The sequence below is a fragment of the Oncorhynchus gorbuscha genome, linkage group LG08 (genome assembly GCF_021184085.1).
Source record: "Oncorhynchus gorbuscha isolate QuinsamMale2020 ecotype Even-year linkage group LG08, OgorEven_v1.0, whole genome shotgun sequence".
In the NCBI taxonomy this organism is placed as follows: Eukaryota; Metazoa; Chordata; class Actinopteri; order Salmoniformes; family Salmonidae; genus Oncorhynchus; species Oncorhynchus gorbuscha.
The window spans coordinates 75878507-75904901 of record NC_060180.1 but is presented as its reverse complement, the minus strand read 5'-3'; the positions used below and the strand labels follow the sequence as shown (position 1 = coordinate 75904901).

Sequence of the window (26395 nt, the reverse complement as noted above, 5' to 3'; positions counted from 1 at the left end):
ATGATGGCTTTTGGAAGGCAGGTCAGGGTGATGATGGCTTCTGGAAGGCAGGTCAGGGTGATGATGGCTTCTGGAAGGCAGGTCAGGGTGATGATGGCTTCTGGAAGGCAGGTCAGGGTGATGATGGCTTCTGGATGGCAGGTCAGGGTGATGATGGCTTCTGGAAGGCAGGTCAGGGTGATGATGGCTTCTGGAAGGCAGGTCAGGGTGATGATGGCTTCTGGAAGGCAGGTCAGGGTGATGATGGCTTTTGGAAGGCAGGTCAGGGTGATGATGGCTTTTGGAAGGCAGGTCAGGGTGATGATGGCTTTTGGAAGGAAGGGCAGTCAGGGTGATGATGGCTTTTGGAAGGAAGGGTAGGGTAGGGTGATGATGGCTTTTGGAAGGTAGGGTAGGGTGATGATGGCTTTTGGAAGGAAGGTAGGGTAGGGTGATGATGGCTTTTGGAAGGAAGGGTAGGGCAGGGTGATGATGGCTTTTGGAAGGCAGGTCAGGGTAGGGTGATGGCTTTTGGAAGGCAGGGTAGGGTAGGGTGACGGCTTTTGGAAGGCAGGTCAGGGTAGGGTGATGGCTTTTGGAAGGCAGGTCAGGGTAGGGTGATGGCTTCTGGAAGGCAGGTCGGGGTGATGATGGCTTCTGGAAGGCAGGTCAGGGTGATGGTGGCTTCTGGAAGGCAGGTCAGGGTGATGATGGCTTCTGGAAGGCAGGTCAGGGTGATGATGGCTTCTGGAAGGCAGGTCAGGGTGATTATGGCTTCTGGAAGGCAGGTCAGGGTGATTATGGCTTCTGGAAGGCAGGTCAGGGTGATGATGGCTTCAGGAAGGCCGGTCAGGGTGATGATTGCTTTTGGAAGGCAGGTCAGGGTGATGATGGCTTTTGGAAGGCAGGTCAGGGTGATGATGGCTTTTGGAAGGAAGGTCAGGGTGATGATGGCTTTTGGAAGGAAGGGTAGGGTAGGGTGATGATGGCTTTTGGAAGGAAGGGTAGGGTAGGGTAGGGTGATGGCTTTTGGAAGGCAGGTCAGGGTAGGGTGATGATGGCTTTTGGAAGGCAGGTCAGGGTAGGGTGATGGCTTTTGGAAGGCAGGGTAGGGTAGGGTGATGATGGCTTTTGGAAGGAAGGGTAGGGTAGGGTGATGGCTTTTGGAAGGCAGGGTAGGGTAGGGTGATGGCTTTTGGAAGGCAGGTCAGGGTAGGGTGATGGCTTTTGGAAGGCAGGTCAGGGTAGGGTGATGGCTTTTGGAAGGCAGGTCAGGGTAGGGTGATGGCTTTTGGAAGTCAGGTCAGGGTGAGGATGGCGGCTTTTGGAAGGCAGGTCAGGGTGAGGATGGCGGCTTTTGGAAGGCAGGTCAAGGTGAGGATGGCGGCTTTTGGAAGGCAGGTCAGGGTGAGGATGGCGGCTTTTGGAAGGCAGGTCAGGGTGATGATGGCTTCTGGAAGGCAGGTCAGGGTGATGATGGCTTCTGGAAGGCAGGTCAGGGTGATGATGGCTTCTGGAAGGCAGGTCAGGGTGATGATGGCTTCTGGAAGGCAGGTCAGGGTGATGATGGCTTCTGGAAGGCAGGTCAGGGTGATTATGGCTTCTGGAAGGCAGGTCAGGGTGATGATTGCTTTTGGAAGGCAGGTCAGGGTGATGATGGCTTTTGGAAGGCAGGTCAGGGTGATGATAGCTTCTGGAAGGCAGGTCAGGGTGATGATGGCTTCTGGAAGGCAGGTCAGGGTGATGATGGCTTCTGGAAGGCAGGTCAGGGTGATGATGGCTTCTGGAAGGCAGGTCAGGGTGATGATGGCTTCTGGATGGCAGGTCAGGGTGATGATGGCTTCTGGAAGGCAGGTCAGGGTGATGATGGCTTCTGGTAGGCAGGTCAGGGTGATGATGGCTTCTGGAAGGCAGGTCAGGGTGATGATGGCTTTTGGAAGGCAGGTCAGGGTGATGATGGCTTTTGGAAGGCAGGTCAGGGTGATGATGGCTTTTGGAAGGAAGGGCAGGTCAGGGTGATGATGGCTTTTGGAAGGAAGGGCAGGTCAGGGTGATGATGGCTTCTGGAAGGCAGGTCAGGGTGATGATGGCTTCTGGAAGGTAGGTCAGGGTGATGATGGCTTCTGGAAGGCAGGTCAGGGTGATGATGGCTTCTGGAAGGCAGGTCAGGGTGATGATGGCTTCTGGAAGGCAGGTCAGGGTGATGATGGCTTCTGGAAGGCAGGTCAGGGTGATGATGGCTTCTGGAAGGCAGGTCAGGGTGATGATGGCTTCTGGAAGGCAGGTCAGGGTGATGATGGCTTCAGGAAGGCAGGTCAGGGTGATGATGGCTTTTGGAAGGCAGGTCAGGGTGATGATGGCTTTTGGAAGGCAGGTCAGGGTGATGATGGCTTTTGGAAGGAAGGGTAGGGTGATGATGGCTTTTGGAAGGAAGGGTAGGGTAGGGTAGGGTGATGGCTTTTGGAAGGCAGGGTAGGGTAGGGTGATGGCTTTTGGAAGGCAGGTCAGGGTAGGGTGATGGCTTTTGGAAGGCAGGTCAGGGTAGGGTGATGGCTTTTGGAAGGCAGGTCAGGGTAGGGTGATGGCTTTTGGAAGGCAGGTCAGGGTAGGGTGATGGCTTTTGGAAGGCAGGTCAGGGTAGGGTGATGGCTTTTGGAAGGCAGGTCAGGGTAGGGTGATGGCTTTTGGAAGGCAGGTCAGGGTGGTGATGGCTTTTGGAAGGCAGGTCAGGGTGGTGATGGCTTTTGGAAGGCAGTTGACAATGATCCAAAACATAAAGCAAAATCTACAATGGAATGGTTAAAAAATAAACATATCCAGGTGTTAGAATGGCCAAGTCAAAGTCCAGACCTGAATCCAATCGAGAATCTGTGGAAAGAACTGAAAACTGCTGTTCACAAATGCTCTCTATCCAACCTCACTGAGTTCGAGCTGTTTTGCAAGGAGTACTGGGAAAAAAATTCAGTCTCTCGATGTGCAAAACTGATAGATATACCCCAAGTGACTTACAGCTGTAATCGCAGCAAAAGGTGGCGCTACAAAGTATTAACTTAAGGGGGCTGAATAATTTTGCACGCCCAATTTTTCAGTTTTTGATTTGTTAAAAAAGTTTGAAATATCCAATAAATGTTGTTCCACTTCATGATCGTGTCCCACTTGTTGTTGATTCTTCACAAAAAAATAGTTTTATATCTTTGTTTGAAGCCTGAAATGTGGCAAAAGGTCGCAAAGTTCAAGGGGGCTGAATACTTTCGCAAGGCAGTGTGTGTGTGTGTGTGTGTGTGTGTGTGTGTGTGTGTGTGTGTATATATTTTGTACATACACACACACACACACACACACACACACACACACACACACACACACACACACACACACACACACACACACACACACACACACACACACACACACACACACTGCCTTGCACACACAAACTGTATTCGGCCCCCTTGAACTTTGCGACCTTTTGCCACATTTCAGGCTTCAAACATAAAGATATAAAACTATTTTTTTGTGTATATAATGACAATTACAATAATACTGAATGAACACTTATTTTTACTTAATATAATACATAAAATCTATTTAGTCTCAAATAAATGATGAAACATGTTCAATTTGGGTTTTTTTTAATGCAAAAACACAGTTTTGTTGAAGAAAGTAAAAGTGCAATATGTGCCATGTTTCAATTCCTTGCTCAGAACATGAGAACATATTCCCAGTTAAGAAGTTTTAGGTTGTAGTCACTATAGGAATTATGTGTCGACTATTTCTCTCTGTGCCATTTGTATATCATATACATTTGACTATTGGATGTTCTTATAGGCACTATAGTATGGCCAGCCTAATCTCAGGAGTTGATAGGCTTGAAGTCATAAACAGTGCTGTGCTTCAAGCATTGCTAAGAGCTGCTGGCAAAACGCAGTAAAGTACTGTTTGAATGAATGCTTACGAGCCTGCTGCTGCCTACCACCGCTCAGTCAGACTGCTCTATCAAATATCAAGTCATAGACTTAGTTATAATAAACACACAGAAATACGAGCCTTTGGTCATTAATATGGTCGAATCTGGAAACTATCATTTCGAAAACAAAACGTTTATTCTTTCAGTGAAATAAATTATTATTTTTGCTGATTATCTGGTGATTCTGTCCCCAACCAAGAAGGACCTACAGCAGCACCTAGATATTCTGCACAGATTCTGGCAAACTTGGGCCCTGGCAAACTTGGGCCCTGGCAAACTTGGGCCCTGGCAAACTTGGGCCCTGGCAAACTTGGGCCCTGGCAGACTTGGGCCCTGGCAGACTTGGGCCCTGGCAGACTTGGGCCCTGGCAGACCCGGGCCGTGGCTGAAAAATCTCAGTAAGACAAAAATAATGGTGTTCCAAAGAAAGGTCCAGTTGCCAGGACAACAAATACAAATTCCACCTAGACATCATTTTCCCTAGAGCAGACAAAAAAATATATATACCTACCTCGGCCTAAACATCATCACCACAGGTAACTTCCACAAAGCTGTGAACGATCTGAGAGACGAGGCAGGAAAGAACATAAAAATTTGACATCCCAATTTGGAATCTGTAAAAAAAATATTATTCAATCAGTTATAGAACCCATTGCCATCATTTAGTTGTGAGGTCTGGGGTCCGCTCACCAACCAATAATTCTCCAAATGGGACAAACACCCAACTGAGTCTCTGCATGGGAACCCCGAACAAAATAATGCATGCAGAGCAGAATAAGGACTATACCTTCTAGTCTAAATCCAGAGAAGAGCTGTTCAATTCTACAACCACCTAAAAGGAAGCGATGCCCAAACATTCCACCACAAAGCCCTCACCTACAGAGAGATGAACCTGGAGAAGAGTCCCAAGCTGGTTCTGGGGCTCTGTTCAAAACACAAACACACCCTACAGAGAGATGAACAAAGCTGGTTCTGGGGCTCTGTTCACAAAACACACCCTACAGAGAGATGAACCTGGAGAAGAGTCCCCTAATCAAGCTGGTCCTGGGACAGCAGCACAATTAGCTGGTTCTGGGGCTCTGTTCACAAACACACCCCACAAAGCCCTCACCTACAGAGAGATGAACCTGTAGAAGAGTCCCCTCGGCCAGCTGGTTCTGGGGCTCTGTTCACAAACACACCCCACAAAGCCCTCACCTACAGAGAGATGAACCTGTAGAAGAGTCCCCTCGGCCAGCTGGTTCTGGGGCTCTGTTCACAAACACAAATGGACCCAACAGAGCCCCAGGCAAGCAACACAATTAGACCCAACCAAATTATGAGAACACAAAAAGATAACTATTTGACATTGTTTTTTTGGGGTTGATTCTTGTCAGAGAGAATTGGAATGCTATTTGGCCCTAAACCGAGATGACACAGTAGCAGCATACCTGACCATTGTAACTGACCCAAACTTAAGGAAAGCTTTGACTATGTACAGACACGGTGAGCATAGCCTTGCTATTGAGAAAGGCCGTAAGGAAAGCTTTGACTATGTACAGACTCAGTGAGCATAGCCTTGCTATTGACAAAGGCCGTTAGGATAGCTTTGACTATGTACAGACTCAGTGAGCATAGCCTTGCTATTGAGAGAGGTCACCATAAGCAGACTGTCTTCTCTTGAGAGCCCGGATTGTGTGCCCAATGTCCACAAAACGAGGTGGAAACTGAGCTACACTTCCTAACCTCCTGCCCAATGTATGACCATATTACATTTACATTTAAGTCATTTAGCAGACGCTCTTATCCAGAGCATATTAGAGACTTATTTCCCACAGATTACACAGACACACAAAGAATTAGAAAACAAACCAAAACATTGATAAACTCTCATATCTGTTAGGTGAAGTGGCATCACAGCAGCGAGATGTGTGACCTGTTGCCATGAGAAATAGGCAACCAGTGAAGAACACACATTGTAAATACCACCAATATTTATCTTCCCCCACTATTCCTTCAACAACTATTTGCACATTGCTAAAACACTATACATAGTTGATAATGTAAGACTTGAAATGTCTCTTTTAAAAATTAAAAAACTTTGAGTGCAATGTTTTACGGTTCATGTTAGTTTTTTGTTTGTTGTAAAAATGTGTTCTTCTCACTTTTGTTTATTTATTTAATTTGCTTTTGCAATGTAAACATGTTTCCCTTGCCAATAAAGCCCCTTTTCAATTGGAAGAGAGTGAGAATAGACAGATGGGGAGAGAGAGAAGATGGAGAGAGTCAGACTGCAGACTGAGAGAAGGAGAACAACTCATTGCCAGTCCAACTCACCCCAGCCAAACTCATCGCTCACTCTTTACCCCACCACGGTGGCTTTAGTTTGTTGCCAAAATGTGTTTTCACTTTTGTTGAAACGATGTACGTGTCCTAGAGTTTCCTTTTTGTTTGTGCTTTCCAAGACAAGATTTTATTAGAATTTACCATACTTGTACAGTGAAAATTCTTCTGGTTCACAATTTAATTTCTTGTGTGTTGTGAAGTTGCCGCGTGCCTGTACATGTTACATGCATACAATATCATGTGTTTATGTTCCACTCCTAACCAGACATGAGGCTAGCGTGTCCAACTGTAACTCCTTCCTTCCTAGAGAAGATACCATACAGTATCATGTTTATTCCCCTTCCTTCCTAGAGAAGATACCATACAGTATCATGTTTATTCCCCTTCCTTCCTAGAGAAGATACCATACAGTATCATGTTTATTCCCCTTCCTTCCTAGAGAAGATACCATACAGTATCATGTTTATTCCCCTTCCTTCCTAGAGAAGATACCATACAGTATCATGTAGGTTCCCCTTCCTTCCTAGAGAAGATACCATACAGAATCATGTTTATTCCCCTTCCTTCCTAGAGAAGATACCATACAGTATCATGTAGGTTCCCCTTCCTTCCTAGAGAAGATACCATACAGTATCATGTAGGTTCCCCTTCCTTCCCAGAGAAGATACCATACAGTATCATGTTTATTCCCCTTCCTTCCTAGAGAAGATACCATACAGTATCATGTTTATTCCCCTTCCTTCCCAGAGAAGATACCATACAGTATCATGTAGGTTCCCCTTCCTTCCTAGAGAAGATACCATACAGTATCATGTTTATTCCCCTTCCTTCCTAGAGAAGATACCATACAGTATCATGTAGGTTCCCCTTCCTTCCCAGAGAAGATACCATACAGTATCATGTTTATTCCCCTTCCTTCCTAGAGAAGATACCATACAGTATCATGTTTATTCCCCTTCCTTCCTAGAGAAGATACCATACAGTATCATGTTTATTCCCCTTCCTTCCTAGAGAAGATACCATACAGTATCATGTAGGTTCCCCTTCCTTCCTAGAGAAGATACCATACAGTATCATGTTTATGCCCCTTCCTTCCCAGAGAAGATACCATACAGTATCATGTAGGTTCCCCTTCCTTCCTAGAGAAGATACCATACAGTATCATGTTTATTCCCCTTCCTTCCTAGAGAAGATACCATACAGTATCATGTAGGTTCCCCTTCCTTCCCAGAGAAGATACCATACAGTATCATGTTTATTCCCCTTCCTTCCTAGAGAAGATACCATACAGTATCATGTTTATTCCCCTTCCTTCCTAGAGAAGATACCATACAGTATCATGTTTATTCCCCTTCCTTCCTAGAGAAGATACCATACAGTATCATGTAGGTTCCCCTTCCTTCCCAGAGAAGATACCATACAGTATCATGTTTATTCCCCTTCCTTCCCAGAGAAGATACCATACAGTATCATGTTTATTCCCCTTCCTTCCCAGAGAAGATACCATACAGTATCATGTTTATTCCCCTTCCTTCCCAGAGAAGATACCATACAGTATCATGTTTGTTTCCTTCCTTCCCAGAGAAGATACCATACAGTATCATGTTTGTTTCCTTCCTTCCCAGAGAAGATACCATACAGTATCATGTTTGTTTCCTTCCTTCCCAGAGAAGATACCATACAGTATCATGTTTGTTTCCTTCCTTCCCAGAGAAGATACCATACAGTATCATGTTTGTTTCCTTCCTTCCCAGAGAAGATACCATACAGTATCATGTTTGTTTCCTTCCTTCCCAGAGAAGATACCATACAGTATCATGTTTGTTCCCCTTCCTTCCTAGAGAAGATACCATACAGTATCATGTTTATTCCCCTTCCTTCCCAGAGAAGATACCATACAGTATCATGTTTATTCCCCTTCCTTCCTAGAGAAGATACCATACAGTATCATGTTTATTCCCCTTCCTTCCCAGAGAAGATACCATACAGTATCATGTTTATTCCCCTTCCTTCCCAGAGAAGATACCATACAGTATCATGTTTATTCCCCTTCCTTCCCAGAGAAGATACCATACAGTATCATGTTTATTCCCCTTCCTTCCCAGAGAAGATACCATACAGTATCATGTTTATTCCCCTTCCTTCCCAGAGAAGATACCATACAGTATCATGTAGGTTCCCCTTCCTTCCTAGAGAAGATACCATACAGTATCATGTAGGTTCCCCTTCCTTCCTAGAGAAGATACCATACAGTATCATGTTTATTCCCCTTCCTTCCCAGAGAAGATACCATACAGTATCATGTAGGTTCCCCTTCCTTCCTAGAGAAGATACCATACAGTATCATGTTTATTCCCCTTCCTTCCTAGAGAAGATACCATACAGTATCATGTTTAGGTTCCCCTTCCTTCCTAGAGAAGATACCATACAGTATCATGTTTATTCCCCTTCCTTCCTAGAGAAGATACCATACAGTATCATGTAGGTTCCCCTTCCTTCCTAGAGAAGATACCATACAGTATCATGTTTATTCCCCTTCCTTCCTAGAGAAGATACCATACAGTATCATGTTTGTTCCCCTTCCTTCCTAGAGAAGATACCATACAGTATCATGTTTATTCCCCTTCCTTCCTAGAGAAGATACCATACCATACAGTATCATGTTTATTCCCCTTCCTTCCTAGAGAAGATACCATACAGTATCATGTTTATTCCCCTTCCTTCCTAGAGAAGATACCATACAGTATCATGTTTATTCCCCTTCCTTCCTAGAGAAGATACCATACAGTATCATGTAGGTTCCCCTTCCTTCCTAGAGAAGATACCATACAGTATCATGTTTATTCCCCTTCCTTCCTAGAGAAGATACCATACAGTATCATGTAGGTTCCCCTTCCTTCCTAGAGAAGATACCATACAGTATCATGTTTATTCCCCTTCCTTCCTAGAGAAGATACCATACAGTATCATGTTTATTCCCCTTCCTTCCTAGAGAAGATACCATACAGTATCATGTAGGTTCCCCTTCCTTCCTAGAGAAGATACCATACAGTATCATGTTTATTCCCCTTCCTTCCCAGAGAAGATACCATACAGTATCATGTAGGTTCCCCTTCCTTCCTAGAGAAGATACCATACAGTATCATGTAGGTTCCCCTTCCTTCCTAGAGAAGATACCATACAGTATCATGTAGGTTCCCCTTCCTTCCTAGAGAAGATACCATACAGTATCATGTTTATTCCCTTTCCTTCCCAGAGAAGATACCATACAGTATCATGTTTATTCCCCTTCCTTCCTAGAGAAGATACCATACAGTATCATGTTTGTTCCCCTTCCTAGAGAAGATACCATACAGTATCATGTTTGTTCCCCTTCCTTCCCAGAGAAGATACCATACAGTATCATGTTTGTTCCCCTTCCTAGAGAAGATACCATACAGTATCATGTTTGTTCCCCTTCCTTCCTAGAGAAGATACCATACAGTATCATGTTTATTCCCCTTCCTTCCTAGAGAAGATACCATACAGTATCATGTAGGTTCCCCTTCCTTCCTAGAGAAGATACCATACAGTATCATGTTTATTCCCCTTCCTTCCTAGAGAAGATACCATACAGTATCATGTAGGTTCCCCTTCCTTCCTAGAGAAGATAACATACAGTATCATGTTTATTCCCCTTCCTTCCTAGAGAAGATACCATACAGTATCATGTTTATTCCCCTTCCTTCCTAGAGAAGATACCATACAGTATCATGTTTATTCCCCTTCCTTCCTAGAGAAGATACCATACAGTATCATGTTTGTTCTCCTCCTTCCTAGAGAAGATACCATACAGTATCATGTTTATTCCCCTTCCTTCCTAGAGAAGATACCATACAGTATCATGTTTGTTCCCCTTCCTTCCCAGAGAAGATACCATACAGTATCATGTTTATTCCCCTTCCTTCCTAGAGAAGATACCATACAGTATCATGTTTATTCCCCTTCCTTCCTAGGTTCCCCTTCCTTCCTAGAGAAGATACCATACAGTATCATGTTTATGCCCCTTCCTTCCCAGAGAAGATACCATACAGTATCATGTAGGTTCCCCTTCCTTCCCCCTAGAGAAGATACCATACAGTATCATGTTTATTCCCCTTCCTTCCTAGAGAAGATACCATACAGTATCATGTTTATTCCCCTTCCTTCCCAGAGAAGATACCATACAGTATCATGTTTATTCCCCTTCCTTCCCAGAGAAGATACCATACAGTATCATGTTTATTCCCCTTCCTTCCCAGAGAAGATACCATACAGTATCATGTTTATTCCCCTTCCTTCCCAGAGAAGATACCATACAGTATCATGTTTATTCCCCTTCCTTCCCAGAGAAGATACCATACAGTATCATGTAGGTTCCCCTTCCTTCCTAGAGAAGATACCATACAGAATCATGTAGGTTCCCCTTCCTTCCTAGAGAAGATACCATACAGTATCATGTTTATTCCCCTTCCTTCCCAGAGAAGATACCATACAGTATCATGTAGGTTCCCCTTCTTCCTTCCTAGAGAAGATACCATACAGTATCATGTTTATTCCCCTTCCTTCCTAGAGAAGATACCATACAGTATCATGTAGGTTCCCCTTCCTTCCTAGAGAAGATACCATACAGTATCATGTTTATTCCCCTTCCTTCCTAGAGAAGATACCATACAGTATCATGTAGGTTCCCCTTCCTTCCTAGAGAAGATACCATACAGTATCATGTTTATTCCCCTTCCTTCCTAGAGAAGATACCATACAGTATCATGTAGGTTCCCCTTCCTTCCTAGAGAAGATACCATACAGTATCATGTTTATTCCCCTTCCTTCCTAGAGAAGATACCATACAGTATCATGTAGGTTCCCCTTCCTTCCTAGAGAAGATACCATACAGTATCATGTTTATTCCCCTTCCTTCCTAGAGAAGATACCATACAGTATCATGTTTATTCCCCTTCCTTCCTAGAGAAGATACCATACAGTATCATGTAGGTTCCCCTTCCTTCCTAGAGAAGATACCATACAGTATCATGTTTATTCCCCTTCCTTCCTAGAGAAGATACCATACAGCACATATGTCAGAGTCAAGGCCCTTCCTTCCTAGGAAGATACATCCGTTTATTCCCGAGAGAAGGTTTTTACGGCCCCTGGGATGATCTTGATTTATTATTAGAACCGGTTCCCAGACCGCAGCAAGCCGGCAGCCCGCAGATCTTTTACACGCACCAATACTACATTTCCCACAATGCAACGGTGACGCACCGAGCAGTAGGCTGCTTCATTTCAATATTTATTGAGCAAGCAGTTGTCAGCATCACAGTAAAATTAACTTTCAGATACCCATCAAAAATGGCAAAACGGAAGGTGGACACTGAGAACCGGGGTTTCAAACAAGGTGGGAGTCGGAGTATTTGTTCACGGAGGTAGCTGGAAAACCTGTGTGTCTTCTGTGTGGAGAAAGTGTGGCGGTACTGAAAGAGTATAATCTGAGACGACATTATGAAACGAAACACGATACAAAAACAAGAATGTAGGTTCCCAGTATCTGTTTGTTCCTTCCTTCCTATGGACATGGAACAAAGGCTACAAAAGGCAGAGGAATTAAAACGAGGCCTCAAATCTCGACAGGCTCTGTTCAAAAAGACAAATCACAAGGCCAGGCTGCTGTCAAGGCCAGTTTTATTTTGGCAGAAGAGATCGCTAAATCAGCCCGGCCATTTACGGAGGGGATTTCATCAAAAACTGCATGATTAAAGTTTGTGAGAAGTTTGCCCAGAAAAAGGCAACTCTTTTTAAATGTGAGTCTGAGCAGAAACACCATTGCCGAGAGAGTAGACCAGTTGTCCATCAATCTAAAAGAGCAGCTTGTGAAAATAGGGAAAAGATTTCATTGCATATTCCTTGGCTGTGGATGAGAGCACCGACATTTCTGACATTGCCCAGTTGTCAATTTTCATCCGCGGAGTGGACTCCAGCCTAAGCGTGACAGAGGAGTTTTTGGCTTTCCGTCCTATGCATGGCACAACTACGGGGCATGATTTGTATGAAGAGGTGTCAAGATGTGTAAATGAGATGGAGCTGCCTTGGGAAAAACTCGTGGGTTTGACAACCGACGGAGCACCTGCAGTATGTGTGGACACAGGAGCGGACTGGTGGCGAAGATACGGGAAAAGATGCAAGAGGAAAACGCGACAGGTGAGCTGACAGCTTATCATTGTATCATACACCAGGAAGCGTTGTGCGGTAAAGCCTTGAAAATGGAGCATGTTCCTAATGAGCATCATCACAGTATCAGTTAACTTTATCAGAGCCAAAGGTTTGAATCACCGCCAGTTCAAGGCATTTCTGACGGAGTTAGAAACGGAGCATGGTGATTTGCCTTATCACACAGAGGTGATGGCTAAGCCAGGGAAAGGTGCTTCAAAGATGTTTCATGAGCCCCTTCCTTCCTAGGAGATTTGTCTGTTCTTGGACAGCAAAGGGAAAGACACAACACAACTCCGAGACGAAATGTTTCTGTGTGAAATGGCTTTTCTGTGTGACATTACGAGTCATCTGAATGCAATGAACTTGCAGCTGCAGGGATCGGGATCATGTCATCTCTGATATGTACAGTACAGTGAAGGCATTTAAAACCAAACTGACTCCTGTGGGAGACGCAGATGTTTATTCCCCTTCCTTCCTAGAAAGAAAATTTGAGCCACTTTCCCAGCTGCCAGACCATGAAAGAGAAGCTCTCTACCAGTGCGTTCCCCTAGAGCGCACAGTTGGCTGATAAAATAGGTATGCTTGCCCCTGACTTCCGACGCCGATTTGCTGACTTTGAAGCACAAAAATCATGCAGGTTGGAACTGCTCCTAGAGTAACCCATTTGCTGTTGACGTGGAAAGCTCACCACCAAACCTCCAAATGGAGTTGATTGACCTCCAATGCAATGATGCACTGAGGGCAAAATATGCAGCAGTGGTTGCTGCGGAGTTCAGCCCGTTTCCTCCCCTAGACACAATGCCCCAGCTGCGCATCCAGGCTGCTCAAACGTTGTCTATGTTTGGCAGCACATACCATGTGTGAACAACTGTTTTCTTTGATGAACTTGAACAGTATCATGTTTATACATCACACAGATACAGTATCATGTAGGTTCCCTTCCTTCCTAGTCGACTTACTGCTGAACACCTCCACTTCCTTCTGAGGATTTCCTCAATCAGAGCCTTACCCCTAGAACATTGATGAACTTGTGGAAAAGATGGGACACCACCAGTATCACCCTCAACCTCAAACAAGTGAACATTACTGTGCAATCACATATTTAGAGTTTTTACTCAGTTCAAGTTTAAAAGTTAAAGTTTAATATTTGTTTTCACTGCATGTTACTTCTCCTTAAACAAAGTGTTGTTTTTGATTAATAGATTTTTGCACTTTATTTTATTGTATTTCAATCCAATTATATTTTTAAAATATTTCAGTTGAGTGGATGATAGAAAATTGCTATTATTGTTTTTTTCTTTGAAGTAAATTTAGCCCCTTTTCCTAAAATAGAAAATATAGGCTACTGATGGTGCCTTGAATACCATACAGTATCATGTTTCTTTCATTTAATGTTCATGTTATGGGGATTTTTATATAAAGGAAATTTGTCTTTTGTGTCTGTTGAAAATTAAAGATTACTGACAGAGCCATAAGAAAATATTGCTTTATTTATCTGATCATATTGGAATATATTTGTTAAGTTTTCAGTAGGTTCAATTAGGTTCACTAGACTATATCGTCATTTAAAAAATTTCAATGAACATTCGAACAGTCCGGCCCTCGGCTTGTAGCTAAATTTTTTATTTGGCCCTCCGTCCATTTGACTTTGACACCCCTGCCATACAGTATCATGTAGGTTCCCCTTCCTTCCTAGAGAAGATACCATACAGTATCATGTTTATTCCCCTTCCTTCCTAGAGAAGATACCATACAGTATCATGTAGGTTCCCCTTCCTTCCTAGAGAAGATACCATACAGTATCATGTTTATTCCCCTTCCTTCCTAGAGAAGATACCATACAGTATCATGTTTATTCCCCTTCCTTCCTAGAGAAGATACCATACAGTATCATGTAGGTTCCCCTTCCTTCCTAGAGAAGATACCATACAGTATCATGTAGGTTCCCCTTCTTCCTAGAGAAGATACCATACAGAATCATGTTTATTCCCCTTCCTTCCTAGAGAAGATACCATACAGTATCATGTAGGTTCCCCTTCCTTCCTAGAGAAGATACCATACAGTATCATGTTTATTCCCCTTCCTTCCTAGAGAAGATACCATACAGTATCATGTTTATTCCCCTTCCTTCCTAGAGAAGATACCATACAGTATCATGTAGGTTCCCCTTCCTTCCTAGAGAAGATACCATACAGTATCATGTAGGTTCCCCTTCCTTCCTAGAGAAGATACCATACAGTATCATGTTTATTCCCCTTCCTTCCTAGAGAAGATACCATACAGTATCATGTTTATTCCCCTTCCTTCCTAGAGAAGATACCATACAGTATCATGTAGGTTCCCCTTCCTTCCTAGAGAAGATACCATACAGTATCATGTAGGTTCCCCTTCCTTCCTAGAGAAGATACCATACAGAATCATGTTTATTCCCCTTCCTTCCTAGAGAAGATACCATACAGTATCATGTAGGTTCCCCTTCCTTCCTAGAGAAGATACCATACAGTATCATGTAGGTTCCCCTTCCTTCCTAGAGAAGATACCATACAGTATCATGTTTATTCCCCTTCCTTCCTAGAGAAGATACCATACAGTATCATGTTTATTCCCCTTCCTTCCTAGAGAAGATACCATACAGTATCATGTAGGTTCCCCTTCCTTCCTAGAGAAGATACCATACAGTATCATGTTTATTCCCCTTCCTTCCCAGAGAAGATACCATACAGTATCATGTAGGTTCCCCTTCCTTCCTAGAGAAGATACCATACAGTATCATGTAGGTTCCCCTTCCTTCCTAGAGAAGATACCATACAGTATCATGTAGGTTCCCCTTCCTTCCTAGAGAAGATACCATACAGTATCATGTTTATTCCCCTTCCTTCCCAGAGAAGATACCATACAGTATCATGTTTATTCCCCTTCCTTCCTAGAGAAGATACCATACAGTATCATGTTTGTTCCCCTTCCTAGAGAAGATACCATACAGTATCATGTTTGTTCCCCTTCCTTCCCAGAGAAGATACCATACAGTATCATGTTTGTTCCCCTTCCTAGAGAAGATACCATACAGTATCATGTTTGTTCCCCTTCCTTCCCAGAGAAGATACCATATAGTATCATGTAGGTTCCCCTTCCTAGAGAAGATACCATACAGTATCATGTAGGTTCCCCTTCCTTCCTAGAGAAGATACCATACAGTATCATGTTTGATTCCTTCCTTCCTAGAGAAGATACCATACAGTATCATGTTTGTTCCCCTTCCTTCCTAGAGAAGATACCATACAGTATCATGTTTATTCCCCTTCCTTCCCAGAGAAGATACCATACAGTATCATGTTTATTCCCCTTCCTTCCTAGAAAAGATACCATACAGTATCATGTTTATTCCCCTTCCTTCCTAGAAAATATACCATACAGTATCATGTAGGTTCCCCTTCCTTCCTAGAAAGATACCATACAGTATCATGTTTATTCCCCTTCCTTCCTAGAGAAGATACCATACAGTATCATGTTTATTCCCCTTCCTTCCTAGAGAAGATACCATACAGTATCATGTTTATTCCCCTTCCTTCCTAGAGAAGATACCATACAGTATCATGTAGGTTCCCCTTCCTTCCTAGAGAAGATACCATACAGTATCATGTAGATTCCCCTTCCTTCCTAGAGAAGATACCATACAGTATCATGTTTATTCCCCTTCCTTCCTAGAGAAGATACCATACAGTATCATGTTTGTTCCCCTTCCTTCCTAGAGAAGATACCATACAGTATCATGTTTATTCCCCTTCCTTCCTAGAGAAGATACCATACAGTATCATGTAGGTTCCCCTTCCTTCCTAGAGAAGATACCATACAGTATCATGTTTATTCCCCTTCCTTCCTAGAGAAGATACCATACAGTATCATGTTTATTCCCCTTCCTTCCTAGAGAAGATACCATACAGTATCATGTTTGTTCCCCTTCCTTCCTAGAGAAGATACCATACAGTATCATGTTTATTCCCCTTCCTTCCTAGAGAAGATACCATACAGTATCATGTTTATTCCCCTTCCTTCCTAGAGAAGATACCATACAGTATCATGTTTATTCCCCTTCCTTCCTAGAGAAGATACCATACAGTATCATGTAGGTTCCCCTTCCTTCCTAGAGAAGATACCATACAGTATCATGTAGGTTCCCCTTCCTTCCTAGAGAAGATACCATACAGTATCATGTAGGTTCCCCTTCCTTCCTAGAGAAGATACCATACAGTATCATGTTTATTCCCCTTCCTTCCCAGAGAAGATACCATACAGTATCATGTTTATTCCCCTTCCTTCCTAGAGAAGATACCATACAGTATCATGTTTGTTCCCCTTCCTTCCTAGAGAAGATACCATACAGTATCATGTTTGTTCCCCTTCCTTCCCAGAGAAGATACCATACAGTATCATGTTTGTTCCCCTTCCTAGAGAAGATACCATACAGTATCATGTTTGTTCCCCTTCCTTCCCAGAGAAGATACCATATAGTATCATGTAGGTTCCCCTTCCTAGAGAAGATACCATACAGTATCATGTAGGTTCCCCTTCCTTCCTAGAGAAGATACCATACAGTATCATGTTTGATTCCTTCCTTCCTAGAGAAGATACCATACAGTATCATGTAGGTTCCCCTTCCTTCCTAGAAAAGATACCATACAGTATCATGTTTATTCCCCTTCCTTCCTAGAGAAGATACCATACAGTATCATGTAGGTTCCCCTTCCTTCCTAGAGAAGATACCATACAGTATCATGTTTATTCCCCTTCCTTCCTAGAGAAGATACCATACAGTATCATGTAGGTTCCCCTTCCTTCCTAGAGAAGATACCATACAGTATCATGTTTATTCCCCTTCCTTCCTAGAGAAGATACCATACAGTATCATGTAGGTTCCCCTTCCTTCCTAGAGAAGATACCATACAGTATCATGTAGGTTCCCCTTCCTTCCTAGAGAAGATACCATACAGTATCATGTTTATTCCCCTTCCTTCCTAGAGAAGATACCATACAGTATCATGTAGGTTCCCCTTCCTTCCTAGAGAAGATACCATACAGTATCATGTTTATTCCCCTTCCTTCCTAGAGAAGATACCATACAGTATCATGTAGGTTCCCCTTCCTTCCTAGAGAAGATACCATACAGTATCATGTTTATTCCCCTTCCTTCCTAGAGAAGATACCATACAGTATCATGTTTATTCCCCTTCCTTCCTAGAGAAGATACCATACAGTATCATGTTTATTCCCCTTCCTTCCTAGAGAAGATACCATACAGTATCATGTAGGTTCCCCTTCCTTCCTAGAGAAGATACCATACAGTATCATGTAGGTTCCCCTTCCTTCCTAGAGAAGATACCATACAGTATCATGTTTATTCCCCTTCCTTCCTAGAGAAGATACCATACAGTATCATGTAGGTTCCCCTTCCTTCCTAGAGAAGATACCATACAGTATCATGTTTATTCCCCTTCCTTCCTAGAGAAGATACCATACAGTATCATGTTTATTCCCCTTCCTTCCTAGAGAAGATACCATACAGTATCATGTTTATGCCCCTTCCTTCCCAGAGAAGATACCATACAGTATCATGTAGGTTCCCCTTCCTTCCTAGAGAAGATACCATACAGTATCATGTAGGTTCCCCTTCCTTCCTAGAGAAGATACCATACAGTATCATGTAGGTTCCCCTTCCTTCCTAGAGAAGATACCATACAGTATTATGTTTATTCCCCTTCCTTCCTAGAGAAGATACCATACAGTATCATGTAGGTTCCCCTTCCTTCCTAGAGAAGATACCATACAGTATCATGTTTATTCCCCTTCCTTCCTAGAGAAGATACCATACAGTATCATGTTTATTCCCCTTCCTTCCTAGAGAAGATACCATACAGTATCATGTAGGTTCCCCTTCCTTCCTAGAGAAGATACCATACAGTATCATGTTTATTCCCCTTCCTTCCTAGAGAAGATACCATACAGTATCATGTAGGTTCCCCTTCCTTCCTAGAGAAGATACCATACAGTATCATGTTTATTCCCCTTCATTCCTAGAGAAGATACCATACAGTATCATGTTTGTTCCCCTTCCTTCCTAGAGAAGATACCATACAGTATCATGTTTGTTCCTTCCTTCCTAGAGAAGATACCATACAGTATCATGTAGGTTCCCCTTCCTTCCCAGAGAAGATACCATACAGAATCATGTAGGTTCCCCTTCCTTCCTAGAGAAGATACCATACAGTATCATGTAGGTTCCCCTTCCTTCCTAGAGAAGATACCATACAGTATCATGTTTGTTCCCCTTCCTTCCCAGAGAAGATACCATACAGTATCATGTTTATTCCCCTTCCTTCCTAGAGAAGATACCATACAGTATCATGTAGGTTCCCCTTCCTTCCTAGAGAAGATACCATACAGTATCATGTTTATTCCCTCTTCCTTCCTAGAGAAGATACTTCCTTCCTAGAGAAGATACCATACAGTATCATGTTTATTCCCCTTCCTTCCCAGAGAAGATACCATACAGTATCATGTTTGATTCCTTCCTTCCTAGAGAAGATACCATACAGTATCATGTTTATTCCCCTTCCTTCCTTCCTAGAGAAGATACCATACAGTATCATGTAGGTTCCCCTTCCTTCCTAGAAAGATACCATACAGTATCATGTTTGTTCCCCTTCCTTCCTAGAGAAGATACCATACAGTATCATGTTTGTTCCCCTTCCTTCCTAGAGAAGATACCATACAGTATCATGTTTATTCCCCTTCCTTCCTAGAGAAGATACCATACAGTATCATGTTTGTTCCCCTTCCTTCCTAGAGAAGATACCATACAGTATCATGTTTATTCCCCTTCCTTCCTAGAGAATACCATACAGATCATGTTTATTCCCCTTCCTTATCATGTTTGTTCCAGAGAAGATACCATACAGTATCATGTTTGTTCCCCTTCCTTCCTAGAGAAGATACCATACAGTATTCATGTTTTTATTCCCCTTCCTTCCCAGAGAAGATACCATACAGTATCATGTTTGTTCCCCTTCCTTCCCAGAGAAGATACCATACAGTATCATGTTTGTTCCCCTTCCTTCCTAGAGAAGATACCATACAGTATCATGTTTGTTCCCCTTCCTTCCTAGAGAAGATACCATATCAGTATCATGTATCATGTTCCCCTTCCTTCCTAGAGAAGATACCATACAGTATCATGTTTGTTCCCCTTCCTTCCTAGAGAAGATACCATACAGTATCATGTTTGTTCCCCTTCCTTCCTAGAGAAGATACCATACAGTATCATGTTTGTTCCCCCTTCCTTCCTAGAGAAGATACCATACAGTATCATGTTTATTCCCCTTCCTTCCCAGATACCATACAGTATCATGTTTATTCCCCTTCCTTCCCAGAGAAGATACCATACAGTATCATGTTTATTCCCCTTCCTTCCCAGAGAAGATACCATACAGTATCATGTTTATTCCCCTTCCTTCCCAGAGAAGATACCATACAGTATCATGTTTATTCCCCTTCCTTCCCAGAGAAGATACCATACAGTATCATGTTTATTCCCCTTCCTTCCCAGAGAAGATACCATACAGTATCATGTTTATTCCCCTTCCTTCCCAGAGAAGATACCATACAGTATCATGTAGGTTCCCCTTCCTTCCTAGAGAAGATACCATACAGTATCATGTTTGTTTCCTTCCTTCCCAGAGAAGATACCATATAGTATCATGTTTGTTCCCCTTCCTTCCTAGAGAAGATACCATGTAACGTGAAGTTGCTCTGACTAGTAATAGAGGGTCTCTGTTATGATTGCTTGACTGTTTGTTTAATTTCTATCAGTGGAATGTAAATCTGGACAGAGACCTGCTGTTTTCTGAAATGTTTCTAGACAGGTCTCTGTGGAGACTTGATTCAGTCTCTACACTAGACAGTACAGGGACAGTGGACAGGTCTTTGTGGAGACTTGGTTCTGTCTCTACACTAGACCGTACAGGGACAGTGGACAGGTCTCTGTGGAGACTTGGCTCAGTCTCTACACTAGACAGTACAGGGACAGTGGACAGGTTTCTGTGGAGACTTGGTTCTGTCTCTACACTAGACCGTACAGGGACAGTGGACAGGTCTCTGTGGAGACTTGGTTCTGTCTCTACACTAGACCGTACAGGGACAGTGGACAGGTCTCTGTGGAGACTTGGTTCTGTCTCTACACTAGACAGTACAGGGACAGTGGACAGGTCTCTGTAGAGACTTGGCTCTGTCTGTGAAAACTATGAAAACCTCAGCTCTGAGAACAACATACTGTATCTTGTCAGTAGTTTATTGTATTGACTTGGCTGTGTGTGTGTGTGTGTGTGTGTGTGTGTGTGTGTGTGTGTGTGTGTGTGTGTGTGTGTGTGTGTGTGTGTGTGTGTGTGTGTGTGTGTGTGTGTGTGTGTGTGTGTGTGTGTGTGTGTGTGTGTGTGTGTGTGTGTGTGTGTGTGTGTGTGTGTGTGTGTGTGTGTGTGTGTTGCAGGAGCTGTGTCAGTGTCGTCCATCCGATGGGAACTGTTCATGTTGTAAAGAGTGTCTGCTCTGTCTGGGGACACTGTGGGAGGAATGCTGTGACTGTGTCGGTGAGTACTGTGTGTGTTGTGTGTGTGTGTTGGTAAGTCACATCTCAAACGGTACAATATGTGTGTTAATTCATGAAACACAACAATACCTCAGCTCAGTCAAGAACGATACGGTGGTGACCAGCCTCCTCAATTAGACAGGAATGTTACTTACTTAAATGACTGAGTTGTTTTCTGCGCAGGTTGGTTTAAAAGTGGACTCATTATTGGACTCTGAAAATGAAGGGAGCTATACTGAATTATAAACTGGGTGGTTCGAGCCCTGAATGCTGGTTGGCTGACAGCCGTGGTATATCAGACCGTATTGCGTTACATTTTTTTACTGCTCTAATTACGTTGTAAACTCTCCCTCCCACACTCCCTCCTCTGCCTCTCCCTCGTTCTCTCCCTCGTTCTCTCCCTCCCACACTCCCTCCTCTGCCTCTCCCTCGTTCTCTCCCTCGTTCTCTCCCTCCCACACTTCCTCCTCTGCCTCCTCCTCTGCCTCTCCCTCATTCTCTCCCTCCCACACTCCCTCCTGGCTCTCCCTCATTCTCTCCCTCGTTCTCTCCCTCGTTCTCTCCCTCCCACACTTCCTCCTCTGCCTCTCCCTCGTTCTCTCCCTCCCACACTCCCTCCTCTGCCTCTCCCTCGTTCTCTCCCTCCCACACTTCCTCCTCTGCCTCCTCCTCTGCCTCTCCCTCCCACACTCCCTCCTCTGGCTCTCCCTCGTTCTCTCCCTCGTTCTCTCCCTCCCACACTCCCTCCTCTGGCTCTCCCTCGTTCTCTCCCTCCCACACTCCCTCCTCTGGCTCTCCCTCGTTCTCTACCTCGTTCTCTCCCTCCCACACTTCCTCCTCTGGCTCTCCCTCGTTCTCTCCCTCGTTCTCTCCCTCCCACACTTCCTCCTCTGCCTCCTCCTCTGCCTCTCCCTCCCACACTCCCTCCTCTGGCTCTCCCTCGTTCTCTCCCTCGTTCTCTCCCTCCCACACTTCCTCCTCTGCCTCCTCCTCTGCCTCTCCCTCCCACACTCCCTCCTCTGGCTCTCCCTCGTTCTCTCCCTCGTTCTCTCCCTCCCACACTCCCTCCTCTGGCTCTCCCTCGTTCTCTCCCTCGTTCTCTCCCTCCCACACTTCCTCCTCTGCCTCTCCCTCGTTCTCTCTCAGGGATGTGTAACCCTAAGAACTACAGTGATACTCCAGCCACCTCCAAGAGCACAGTGGAGGAACTCCATCGACCAATCCCCTCGCTGTTCCGAGCCCTCACGGAGGGCGACGCCCCTATCAACATGATGGTGGTGTCCTTTCCCGTTGCCGAGGAACTATCTCACCATGAGAACCTGGTCTCTTTCCTAGAGACGCTTGACGACCAGCACCAGAACATATCGCTCCCCGCCAACAGCATCCACGGCAGCTACGACACTCAAGGTTGCGAAACCATAGAACTAGAATGATTTGACTGTGGAACCATAGAACTGGAATGATTTGACTGTGGAACCACAGAACTAGAATGATTTGACTGTGGAACCACAGAACTAGAATGATTTGACTGTGGAACCACAGAACTAGAATGATTTGACTGTGGAACCACAGAACTAGAATGATTTGACTGTGGAACCACAGAACTAGAATGATTTGACTGTGGAACCACAGAACTAGAATGATTTGACTGTGGAACCACAGAACTAGAATGATTTGACTGTGGAACCACAGAACTAGAATGATTTGACTGTGGAACCACAGAACTAGAATGATTTGACTGTGGAACCACAGAACTAGAATGATTTGACTGTGGAACCACAGAACTAGAATGATTTGACTGTGGAACCACAGAACTAGAATGATTTGACTGTGGAACCACAGAACTAGAATGATTTGACTGTGGAACCACAGAACTAGAATGATTTGACTGTGGAACCACAGAACTAGAATGATTTGACTGTGGAACCACAGAACTAGAATAGTATGATAGATTCCATTTCTATGAATGGAACACCGTCGTCACTACAGAGACAGTTGGGCTTCCTTCCAGTGAACACTGTTTAGATGGTGGTGTAAAACAATGAGTGGTTAGTTTACACTTCATTCTAGAAGAAAAAGAAACGCACACCTATTTAGGCAAGGTGCTGGCTAGCGGGAGTAGAAAACTTGAAAATAAAGGAGAGCTGCCCACTCTAAATGTAATATCCAACGTTTCGACAGACAAGCTGTCTTCATCAGGGTATATTGAAGGGTTGGATATTATATTTTGACATCTGAGCTCCTAGAGTGTGCAGCTCTCCTTTATTTTCTAGTTTACACTACATGTCATCCCAACCAGAGGAGAAACACCAAGTCGAATGTTGTGTTTAGTCTGGAGGGATGATGTTGGTGATGTGAACTGCCTTTTCCTCCTCTTCTCTCCTCATCATCCTCCTCTTCTCTCTCCTCCTCCCCTCCTTCTCCTCCCGTTCTTACTCTTCTCTCTCCTCCTCCCCTCCTTCTCCTCCCGTTCTTACTCTTCTCTCTCCTCCTCCCCTCCTTCTCCTCCCATTCCTCCTCTTCTTTCTCTCTCTCCTCCCGTTCCTCCTCTTCTTTCTCTCTCTCCTTCTGTTCCTCCTCTTCTCTCTCCTCCCGTTCCTCCTCTTCTTTCTCTCTCTCCTGTTCCTCCTCTTCTCTCTCCTCCCGTTCCTCCTCTTCTCTCTCCTCCCGTTCCTCCTCTTCTCTCTCCTCCCGTTCCTCCTCTTCTCTCTCCTCCCGTTCCTCCTCTTCTCTCTCTCTCTCTCTCCTCCCGTTCCTCCTCTTCTCTCTCCTCCCGTTCCTCCTCTTCTCTCTCTCTCTCTCTCTCTCTCTCTCTCTCTCTCTCTCTCTCTCTCTCTCTCTCTCTCTCTCTCTCTCTCTCTCTCTCTCTCCTCCTCCTTCTCTCTTCTCTCCCGTTCCTCCTCTTCTCTCTCCTCCCGTTCCTCCTCTTCTCTCTCCTCCTCCCCTCCTTCTCCTCCCGTTCCTCCTCTTCTCTCTCTCTCTCTCTCTCCTCCCGTTCCTCCTCTTCTCTCTCCTCCCGTTCCTCCTCTTCTCTCTCCTCCCGTTCCTCCTCTTCTCTCTCCTCCCGTTCCTCCTCTTCTCTCTCCTCCCGTTCCTCCTCTCCTCTCTCCTCCCGTTCCTCCTCTTCTCTCTCCTCCCGTTCCTCCTCTTCTCTCTCCTCCCGTTCCTCCTCTTCTCTCTCCTCCCGTTCCTCCTCTTCTCTCTCCTCCCGTTCCTCCTCTCCTCTCTCCTCCCGTTCCTCCTCTTCTCTCTCCTCCCGTTCCTCCTCTCTTCTCTGGCTGGGTTATTATTACCTCCTCCTTCTAGTTTCCTTCTCTCCTCCTCTCCTCTCTCCTCCCGTTCCTCCTCTTCTCTGTCCTCCTCTCCTCTCTCTGGTTTGGTCCTGAACCTTTGATCCAGCTCTTATAGAAAAAAAAGACACTGCACTCATGAGTTTCCTGAGACCCCATATTGGTTAAATAAGAGAGCGTTGGTTGGTTCCCACCACAGTGCCCAGCTGTTAACTCATTAGAAACACCAGAAGTGCGTCCCAATTGGCACCCTAGTCCCTATGTAGTGAACCACTTTTGACCAGGGCCCAATGAAAAGTAGTGCACTGCATAGGGAATAGGGTGCCAATTGGGATGCAATCTAGAACACATGGTCACACTTAGTGTTAGCAGCACACCCATTGTCCTCAGTCATAAAAGCAAACCCTAAGGAAAACATTGGAAGGTTAATGATGACCGCTTTTAGCAGGTAACTACTTACTACTGATATAAAAATGTTTTCATGGGATTTACTAGTTATGTTTTAAAGATGTGGTTACTGAGAGAGCTGACCAGTGCCCTATTTTTTTTCTCTGTATCCCTCCACCTTCCACCCTTGTCCGCCAGATAACATGTGTACGGTGGTCTACTTTGACGACTGCGTATCCATCCGCCAGTGTAAACTATACTGTGAGTCGATGGGAGGGTCGAAGTACCGCTGGTTCCACAACGCCTGCTGTCAGTGCATCGGCCCGGAGTGTCTGGACTACGGCAGCAAGGCCGTGAAGTGCATGAACTGTCTGTTCTGAAGACTGACTGTGGATGGATCTATGAACTGTCTGTTCTGAAGACTGACTGTGGATGGATCTATGAACTGTCTGTTCTGAAGACTGACTGTGGATGGATCTATGAACTGTCTGTTCTGAAGACTGACTGTGGATGGATCTATGAACTGTCTGTTCTGAAGACTGACTGTGGATGGATCTATGAACTGTCTGTTCTGAAGACTGACTGTGGATGGATCCATGAACTGTCTGTTCTGAAGACTGACTGGTGGATGGACTGAACTGTCTGTTCTGAAGACTGACTGTGGATGGATCCATGAACTGTCTGTTCTGAAGACTGACTGTGGATGGATCTACTGTCTGTTCTGAAGACTGACTGTGGATGGATCCATGAACTGTCTGTTCTGAAGACTGACTGTGGATGGATCTAAACTGTCTGTTCTGAAGACTGACTGGGATGTGGCTCCTGTGGATGGATCTATGAACTGTCTGTTCTGAAGACTGACGGTGGATGGATCTATGAACTGTCTGTTCTGAAGACTGACTGTGGATGGATCCATGAACTGTCTGTTCTGAAGACTGACTGTGGATGGATCTATGAACTGTCTGTTCTGATGACTCATGGATCCATGAACTGTCTGTTCTGAAGACTGACTGTGGATGGATCTATGAACTGTCTGTTCTGAAGACTGACTGTGGATGGATCCATGAACTGTCTGTTCTGAAGACTGATGGCTCCATGGTGGTGGAGACTGGCACCAAAAATATGGACCAAAACAATGGGTGGCTCCAGTTACACGTTTATCTCCAATATTCATTGTAACCATCAGTGCTCGCTGACTGAATTTATCTCTGTGTTTATCTCTGTGTTTATCTCTGTGTTTATCTCTGTGTTTATCTCTGTGTTTATCTCTGTGTTTATCTCTGTGTTTATCTCTGTGTTTATCTCTGTGTTTTCTTTCATGAGTGAATGGCGTCAAATATTTTCCTTCTTACTGATTTATTGTTTTATCTTTTTTATTCTGTGTATGTTGTATATTTTAGATGTTTAAAAAACAAAAACGTTTTTACTAGAGCTGTTTGTTGATAATGTTTCATTTTATTTTTTACAATAATCAAATAAAATGTGTTTGTTGACTTGGTTTGTATTAAGTTTAACCTTTTTCTACTCTGGTGTAATATAACAATATAAACCTCATGTTATTTCACAGAACACACAAGACTTTTA

The 26395-nt window shown here is 44.2% G+C and overlaps 1 protein-coding gene across 3 annotated transcripts in view; it reads left to right on the top strand.

Annotated features, from left to right (window-relative positions):
* The window catches only part of LOC124041043 (twisted gastrulation protein homolog 1-A-like), a 48300-nt gene extending 22871 nt beyond the window's left edge, over positions 1-25429 (top strand). For all 3 annotated transcript variants that reach the window (XM_046358205.1, XM_046358207.1, XM_046358206.1), the window contains exons 3-5: positions 21036-21135; positions 22281-22541; positions 25010-25429. In XM_046358205.1, the coding sequence (XP_046214161.1) occupies positions 21036-21135; positions 22281-22541; positions 25010-25191 (543 nt within the window). In that variant the 3' untranslated portion in view covers positions 25192-25429. The remainder of the gene's footprint in view (positions 1-21035; positions 21136-22280; positions 22542-25009) is intronic.
* Positions 25430-26395: the final 966 nt, after the last annotated feature.